Source organism: Sorex fumeus, unplaced genomic scaffold (assembly GCF_029834395.1).
Source record: "Sorex fumeus unplaced genomic scaffold, SorFum_2.1 ptg000009l, whole genome shotgun sequence".
Taxonomy (NCBI): domain Eukaryota; kingdom Metazoa; phylum Chordata; class Mammalia; order Eulipotyphla; family Soricidae; genus Sorex; species Sorex fumeus.
Genome location: NW_026606066.1, coordinates 14,708,149 through 14,717,861, shown reverse-complemented (window position 1 = coordinate 14,717,861; position 9,713 = coordinate 14,708,149). Strand labels below are relative to the sequence as shown.

General features: G+C 36.0%; 1 protein-coding gene across 1 annotated transcript in view; it reads left to right on the top strand.

Moving 5' to 3' along the window:
- The first annotated feature begins 1,892 nt into the window (after positions 1-1,892).
- Positions 1,893-9,713, top strand: part of FAP (fibroblast activation protein alpha) — a 97,801-nt gene continuing 89,980 nt past the window's right edge. The window contains exons 1-3 of the mRNA XM_056110444.1: positions 1,893-1,948; positions 4,624-4,690; positions 6,736-6,820. Of these exons, the coding sequence (XP_055966419.1) occupies positions 1,893-1,948; positions 4,624-4,690; positions 6,736-6,820 (208 nt within the window). The remainder of the gene's footprint in view (positions 1,949-4,623; positions 4,691-6,735; positions 6,821-9,713) is intronic.

Below are 9,713 nucleotides of genomic sequence, written 5' to 3'. Positions count from 1 at the left end.
GTGTGCCAGGCAGCTGCTATTTATGTTCTGCTTCATTGACTGCTGATATTCTCTCACTTCTTCGTTTCTGTATGTCTTCTTTCTTTCCTTCCTCAATAGTCAGATTAATGGAGTTTCTGAAGGCAAAAAATCAATGTGTGTGTGTCTGTGTGTGTGTGTGCTGTCATCTTAAACTATAAATGTTTTCAATTATAATAATGTGATTCAGGGTATTTATCTCCCTTTTCACGTAGTACCACATTCGTGGTAAGTTCAGTTATTAGGAGGACATCCCAAATAACACCGTTTTGCTGTTTCACCTATCATTTCTAAGTATCTTTGCTTCTGCTTTGTACTTCTACTACCCACTCTCTTTCTTATCAGCAACTTTAATTGAAATCTTATACTGAACTCTGATAATTTCTAATATCATACTCCTTTTCTTCACATACTACTCAGTTTCTACTTAATTCACACTTTGGACCTATCATGATACCCAGCTACTCAACCTAAGTTTATCCTTCTGTTTCACTTCCTTTTAGATTCAGCTCAGATTACACAACTCTTCATGTCTACCTACATGTACTTCCTGTCAGAACCTTAAACATAGACCAATCAACTTGCTTTCTATAATATTTTCTGGACTCATGTACTGTCTCCAACAACTATGTGGCCAATGCATATATATTAATAAGAAAAGGGACTTTGATAAAGTTGCTAAAATTTTTCGTGAATCCATATCTTGATCTTTAAAATTAGGATAAGGCTAGAATTCATGAAATGGTGCATGTAAATTGCTTGGAAAATTTAATGAAAAGTTCAATAGACTGGGGTGGATCAATAGCATAGTGGGTATGACTCTTGCCTTGTGTCTGACCTGGGTTCCATAGAACCTCATATGGCGACTTCCACCCCCATGTCACCAGGAGTGATCTCCCTGAGCATAGTGCCAGTAGTAAGCCTTAAGCACTGCTGGCTGTGCACTGCATCCCCCTCAAATAACAATCAACCATTAACCAGGAGAGGTAATGTTCTCCAATCTAAAACTGTTGGTAAAATAGTAGTATGCTTTAATAAAGTTAAAGAAAACTATGTAAGTCCTCAAGCATGAAATTTATATTAAATCAGTCTTCCAATTTTTTAACCATGGAAAAGAAATATTTTTGTTTTGAAACTACATTAAAAACCTCAAAATAAATTGGTGTTTCTCTTATTCTTTTTTTCTAAGACTAGATTGATAGTTACCTCTCTGGATTGTTAAAAAGAATTTGTCATAATTATTATAGGATAATGAACTCACATCTAATTATAACACCTATTAATATAGTATGTAATAATTACAAACATCTAGGCATGGTGCTTTATATTTTCCTTTGTTTAGCAATTCAAAATATAGATGAAACCAAATGCAGTATTATTTCTCACTGGCATTCATAGTTATTAGGAATTTTAAAGATCCCAGGATTTTTTCCCCAGTGTGTATCTCAGAACATCTTTGGTGATAGGTATTCTAATAAATCCCTAATCTAGACAAATTCCTGGAGGAAGACCATTTAACCCCTGCTAACTATTTCTCTGATTACTAGATCCCAATTCTAATGAAAGTCTCACTAATTTAATATTTAAACAATGCCCTTGAACTAACTCTGTGATTTTTTGAGATGTGTAATATTTTTCAAAGACTTCACCCACGGAATCCAGGTAACATGGAACTTTGTGACCTTGGACTCTGGGCTCAACAGGACCCGGGAGCAGAGATCCTCTGCCCATTTCCCCCAGTCTCTGGTGACCCAGGGGTGAGACCCATAAGCCATATCCTGCCTGCTGGTGCCAGATAATCTTGTCATCAACCACATCCAGATCACACTGCCGCTTCTCCCAGAAGAAAGCATAACATGAGGCCCCCCATAACCATGCCACCGGACTCCACGCCAGGCTGCTTCACTTGGAGTGCCCTAGAGGGGAGCAGGTAAGAGCCCTCCCTGCCCCCAAGGGACCCATCCCCATAGCCGACCTCCACAACCCAACCGCCGCCATGCTCAAGGTCTCTCCCCACATGTTCTGGGTGAGCCTCATCTATAAGTGAACATATTTCTGGACCTACACATCATAAGTGTCCCCATTCTCCATAATTACCACACCATATTTGATGGGGTTCAGACAGTAGGCAAAAAAATCATAGAGGGAAATATATATATGCATATATACATATTTTCAGATATATATATATATATATACCAAAGGTCACATAACCCAAACTTTAACAACATGTTAGTCATATCCTATAGAATGTCTTAAAGTCTCCTGCCAAAATAGAACAATCTTCACACTGTATGCTATATGAACAATTTTTTGAAAGCATATTCAGCAGTTCTTCATAAGAGACAATACAAAATATATTCTTTCGTTTGTGTTTTGGGACAGGGATTGAGGCTTGGCATGGAAACATCCCGAATTTGGTGGTGGGAAGGTATAACAGTGGTAGGATTGGTATTTGAATATTAAATGTAATCAAATATTGTGAGCTAACATAAAATTTAAAAAAAATTTTTTTAAAGACTACATAGTGTAGTTTTAAGTATTATGCCACCAAATCCTTAAGAAGTCTTGCAACAAAACAATGACAATCTATCTATCTATCTATCTATCTATCTATCTATGCATATATAACGTATGTTTTGTTTTAAATGATGAATACCCCAAAAGTATACTGGTGTAGTATAATGCTACTTTAATAAAACATCTCTTAAATATGTTTTACTCTGGAGTCCTCTTTATGAAATTTCATAAATCAAAATAATGCGGTAACAATGGGTCCTATTGTAATCTTAAGAAACTTCTCTAATTTTGTGGTCTCCATTTACTAAACATTAAAATGAATTTTGGTACAATTTAAATGAAATAATGTGCCAAGGAACTTCACAGATAGTGATGAACAGGGAATGTTTATTGAATCCGAAGAATTAAGTAGGCATGACATTCTAGAGATAAAAGATAAAATCTATTTTAAAAAATTAGGATTAAGGCTTACATTGGCAATTCTCTTGTCTTCATATTCTTTATTTTTCACTTGTCTTTAGTTTTATATAATGCTTAGTTGATGAATCCATCCCTCATTTTTAAAATCTCCCTATAACCAAATTAAAAGATAGTATATTATACTTTCAGCATGGTATTATGTTTATACGCTAGAAAAGTTTAATTGACTGTATATTCTGGGAAAATGTTAAGACAAAATCACTTGAGGCAGACATATACTGACTATTAAATATTATTTGAAAATTCTGTAGACATTTGTTTTTCTAAATAGTTAAAGAACATTCTCTAAAAATCTATGCTATGCCTAGCTATGACTTACTTTTATAACCTGGATTACCCAAAGGGATTACTATAATGTGATTAAATTCCAAGTGTAGACTTAAGGTCCAATTTTGGAAAAAGTTTGATTGAGCATATAATAACTTCCTCTTAAATTTACAGATTAAAATATTTTTCCAGTTTATGACATTTGAATAGATTTATAATTGTTTTCTGAGAAATGTCCCAGTTAGAAAAAAATCAGAGTTGTATGAAATATTGTGGACATCATGTTCTGCATATACTCAGACCTGGATAAGTAGGGAAATCAATAGCCAACTAGGGAATTCTTTACCACTAATCACAATCCCAGCTTCCTTAGCAAGGCTCTAAGAATAGAAAAATCAAATATCTGAAGACTAAATAACTCACTTGTACTAGAATGTAAACTTCCCGAGAGCAAAGACTGGAGCTTATTCATATTTGTGTTCCCAAAAAAAAATGTTGGCCGAATATAAACTATATGTATAAAATAATATTAGCTTCATCACTTTTTAAGTATTTAGCATAAGCATTTCTATTTTGACTCAAAAAGGGGGGAAAAGAGGCCAATAAAGAGACTGTAGGATTAAAAAATATATATCTATTTGTGGATGCTCCTGTTTAAATAAAAATTAGCCCACCTAGGCATTCTCTCAAAGGGATAAACAAACCATAAACTCAGACACAAAAACTACTCATTTCTGTAGTTAGTCTCATTTCCCTTAGTAGTGCAAGCTAGCAAGAATTTTCCAGTAACTACAATTTGAATAACTCAGTCTTCCAAGGAAGAAAACAAGCAAAACTAAATAAACATGCTTTAGCCTCATAGTTTTCCTCCTCACTGTTTCAACTTAAACAGTCCCTCTTAAAGTACCTAATTTCTCCACAGAACCTGTCAAATAAGTCTGTTGTGGACGCCCACAATTGGCTGCCACCCTAAGCGGTATTCTATCCAGTATATGTCAGTGCCTTTTAATTGCTAAAAAGAATAGTATCCATGTTAATTATACCCTAATCACTTCTAGTAGTTTCTCTTTAAAATACGAAATCTTGAAAATAACCCACTAAAATGTACTTGTAAATTTTGGGGTTTTGGCAGACAAAAACAGAACTTCTGAGAAGACGTTGTGTGAATTTTCCAAAGAAGGAAATCAATCAGAGGAAACCACATGGGAACAGTTCTTTTGGACCCTGGCTGGGGACTTTTATCCTGGATGTTTAAATTTCACAATCGGGTATCAGCAGATACCTACAAGAATATAGCAAAACTTGAATGTTATTCTTCATGATTGCTATAATTTGTAGAGTTGGCCCTAACAACGGCAAAGCAAGGGAGTGCTTTTATGAGCAGGGTGGCTACATCTTTCTGCCAGTAAGTGCTTAATGACTCATTTTCCTCAATACAATTTTCATAAGACTGGAATTCAAAGAGGGATGTCTGGATAATGTCAGAGGGAAAGCACACAAGCCACTGTCTTGCTCTTTGCCGGAAAAAGCCTCTGGTGGGAGCTGGACATGTTAATGAAAACAAACGGCAACAGAAATCATGAATATTTTCTCATTACCTTTCAGGAACAATCTCTGAGAGGTCATCATAAAGTGCGTTTTAGTCAGGTTGAGAACAGTAAAAACTTTTCAAGAAGAAGAAAACCATTAGTGTAAAAAATGAAGACACAGTAGGGTAACAAATGTATTTATGTTGAACCCAGAAGCTATCCAAGTGATCAGTGTTGAACTAGCCTGAACATTTTTTTCAAAACTCTTGTGGGCTGGAGCGATAGCACAGTGGGTAGGGCGTTCGCCTTACAAGCGGCCAGCATGGCCGACCCGAGTTCGATTCCTCCGCCCCTCTCGGAGAGCCCGGCAAGCTACCGAGAGTATTCGATATGCCAGACACAGTAACAACAAAGTCTCCAATGGAGATGTTACTGGACCCGCTCGAGCAAATCGACGATCAACGGGAGGGCCTTTACCTTTACCTTGTGTGCATGTGCGTGTGCGTGCGTGCGTGCGTGCGTGTGTGTGTGTGTGTGTGTGTGTGTGTGTGTTTTAAATTTAAATTCAGTAAGACCATTTTACTTATCTTTAAAGTTGACTAATTGCTTTGGAATCATGCAGACTTAGCCAAAATTAAATTGTGCATAGGCTTACTTCTCTTTTCAAATCCTTTTGTATTTAACTGTTTTATAATTACTAAATGTTCTATTCTCTCAGAAGATATTCTGAGGGAGAAGTAAAAATATAACTTTTGCAAAGCCATTTCCATTCTTTCAAAGGTCTGCTGGTAAATTATTCTTACTGATCTTTCCATCTTCCTGGCCTGTGCATACACACCTAACCCATACTAAATTTCACCAGATGGCATTTTATTTCTTTAAAGTAAAGCATTCGTGGGTTTAGACAGTTGAATTTTTAAACTTCTGTATTTACTGAAAGTGCATATGGTGCTATATGGACAAAGAAATTTTGCTGGAAGAAAAACATTTCTGTCTGCAATACCTTTAAAATTCCCAGAGGAAGAAAAAGTGCAATTATACTGTATATTTCTCTCGAAAGCTTTTGTGGCCCTAATTTGTTTACTCTGCTAAAGATTGTAGATACAAGTATTACACGTACCTTGAAGTTTATATTATCTTAAATTTTCCTTTTTTCCAATAAGAAGGTTATATTAAAACCATTGATTTGTGAAAGTGATTTGTGAATGAATTCTGGAAGAAAATTAAACATAAATATAAAATTGTTTTTAAAAAAGTAAAAGAAAAAAAAACCTCTGTATGTCAACGTAAGCAGATGTTGGTGTAGAATTTACAAGGATGAGAAGGCTATAAAACCTCCCTTGAGCCACTCACAGTTCATTTCAAGGCCAAGAACGCCCCCAAAATCTGTTTCCAATTTTACAGAAATCTTTTGAAATTTGGCACGGTATTCAAAAGTCCGTGGAAAGAAAAAAAAAATCAAAACTTGTCCTAGCGTCAGCTTCCAACTACGAAGACAGACTTGCTTCTTTTCAACGGTTTTCACAAATCCAGTGACCCACGTTCTGAAGTCAGAATTAGCTAATTTTTAAAAACATCTGGGAAAATGAAGGTTAGTATCTGTAGCTCCAGATATTGCTAACGAATGAGAACTGGTTGAATTGAGTGAGATTAAAGTTTTCTATTGTTTGGAAAGTGAAGGTTTGTGCCTAAGTATTGGCTTCCTGGAGTGGGCTGGGATGGGGAAATTGTTCTAAATATACTGTAGAAACTTTTGTCCTTGTGGAGTTGGATGAATTCCAGCAATTATACCCAGATCAGTTGAAGACAATCTAAAGCTTTGTAGGGAGGGAAAAACAGGATTTAGGTGTAAACAAAGTCTTGCCACTACTACTCTTTAGCAGAAACTGTGCATATGTCTAATTTTCTTTATTTTATATAGACATGGCAAAAAATTGTATTTGGAATTGCTACTTCTGCTGGCTTTGCTTTATTGGTGATGTGCATTGTCTTAGGTCCTTCAAGAGGTAAGAATGTTCTTTAATTTTCTCTATCTGCCTAGAAAATATCAGAAAGAGCTCTAATGCATGGTCACAAGTGATTGAATGCTTATTTTCCAAGATAAGTCTATTTTTTCTAAGACATATCAGCTCACAGATATGTTGTTGTGCAACCAGAAATGCTGAGGAATTTAAGGCATGAGTAGGAAGAGATTTACAGTGTTATTTCAGCAATAGAAAAACTTAAGCACTGGTCTGTTGCACCCCCACATCCCACCAAAATATATGCTAAATTACAATCTTTGACAGGCCTTCCTTCAAGAGATCGTATTTTAAAATAACATTTCTCTTTTATATTAGTGTTTTTTTATTGGAAAGTAAAAGTGATTAGAGTGGAAAAGCTAAAAAAATTAAGGAGTTTTTTTTTAATTGGGTCTTTCAAACAAATTTTGGAGGAAATCAAGAATAGAAATCTTGAGAAACGAGGTATAAGAAAAGTGAAATTGTTATAAATACAGTAGCAATGAAAAATTAGAGGTCAAATATTCAACCATTAATACCAGCAATAAGCTGATTTTTTAAAAAGTGTATAATAAAAGTGATCTTGCATTGCTGAAACTGGAAGTTACTATGGAATGATATGGGATTAATTTGAATTTAAATTAAGCCTGCCTATAATTAACTCATTGGTGTTGATATAAGAAGGAACGTTTTCTGTGAAACTATTTTTGAAGAGAAACTGAAATTCTTAAACGGGGCAAAGTATTGTGCCATGAGTCTAGGGGAACAGCAATTATTAAAATCCTGTAAGAACTAAGGTGGAAATTTCTTTGGTTGAAAGTTGTCTGAGGAACCTGAGCAATAGTACAGTGAGTAGGGAACTTTCCTTGCATGTGGCTGACCTGGGTATGATCTGACACCCCAAATGTTCCCCCAAGCCCACTGGTAGGGATCCCTGAGTACAGAGCATGAAGTCAGCCCTGGGCAGTGCTGATGTAGTCCCCCAAAACAAAACAAACAAAAAAATTAAATTAAAAGTTGTCTGATAAAATAAGGATAAGCGATAAGCCTTTTGTTAAAGAATACATGAATCCTGTATGAACTATTGCTTTAAAATATGAAATGTAGAAAAAATATTTTAAAAATTCAAAATGCTCCTGGGATTTTAACAGAAGTTAAAGATGAAAACAAAAAGCAACATTAGTGTTCATCTTTAGTTATTATTCCCATTCAATAGCACTGTAGCACTGTCCTCCCATTGTTCATCAATTTGCTTAAGCAGGTACCAGTAACGTCTCCATTGTGAGACTTGTTACTGTTTTTGGCATATCAAATATGTCACAGGTAACCTTCCAGGCTCTGCTGTGAGAGCGGGATACACCTGTAGCTTTCCGGACTCTCCAAGATGGATGGAGGAATTGAACCCAGGTCAGCTGTGTACAAGGCAAACATCCCACCTGCTGCGCAGTCGCTCCGGCCCTCCCAGGATGGTTGAGTGGTCTAAGGCGCCAGACTCCCATTCAATAATAACTAACAATTATTCTGTTGATGTCTGTTTTTCATATGCATTTTCCATAATTTTTAATTTCAAATTGTTTTGAGACCAGTGTTTTATGTGCCTAAGTGTTTTGGAATGCATATTTTGCTGTATTATCAATTGTCAAATAACAAATGAATTTCTATTCACCTATTAAATGATCTAACTTTCAGATGGAATTTTATGTTATTACTAACTATAAGTAGAAAAGTCACAAAAACATCTGAAGAATACATTATATATATGAAAAACTTTCTGAGAATGTTGTTTAATAAATATTATAGGATATGAACAGGAAAGGGACAAGACTGGAACCCTCTTTCCCTCCAGTCTGTCTATTAGAAGTCTTGATGGTTCACTCATCCTTAAACTTGCTTCTTTCTCCTCATACCCCAACCTCAACCATGTCCCTTCTGGGGCTTCAGGTTCCATGGTTACAGTTAAATCTCCCCAGAGTCTGAAAGAACAAGACAGGAGAGTGAAAGGCAAACGAAGAATAAAGTATTCAAAACTAAGTAAATTTCTCCTTGGCCTTCTTCTACACTTCATCAGCAATCCCAATACCTTTTCCTGCCTTATATGAGCTTCTATACTTCACTTGAGGCTTATGTGTCACCAACAGAATAATAATGATTAATTCAGTCCCACTAACTTCTTGCCCACAATTGTGCTAGCTTTTAGGGAAATAGAAGGTGCAGCAACCTAGGTTGTTCACTGAAAGGCAGAGCTAGAACCCATATATAGTCATGACCACTATTTTAGGAAGGATTTATGTCATTTCTCATCAGGTCTAAATGAAAGACAAAAAGAGAAGGTGAGTGTCCCAGAAATTTCTGAGTCTGAATTTAAAAATCATGGGAGGAATTGGGTAGAATTTTAGGAATAAATAGAAAAATTTAGTAGTGAAATGAGAAAGATCATATAGCTCATTCATGTAACAGTTAAGATTAGGATAACTTTTTTAAAAACTAAATTTTCACATTTTAATTTTTTATCACAATCAAAGGGCTGGAGCGATAGCACAGGGGTAGGGCATTTGCCTTACAAGCGGCCAACATGGCCGACCCGAGTTCGATTCCTCCGCCCCTCTCGGAGAGCCCGGCAAGCTACCGAGAGTATCTCGCCCTCACAGCAGAGCCTGGCAAGCTACCTGTGACGTATTGGATATGCCAAACACAGTAACAACAAGTCTCACGATGGAGACGTTACTGGCCCGCTCGAGCAAATTGATGAACAACGGAAGGACTGTGACTGTAATCACAATCAAATCTATATGGGTTTCTACCCATTTGTCCAAGCCTATTCTCCTGGGACTTAATCTGTTTTCTTTTATTTGATTGTTTCCTGCCTCTCATTAATTTTTCTTTCTCTTCTTTTTATTTA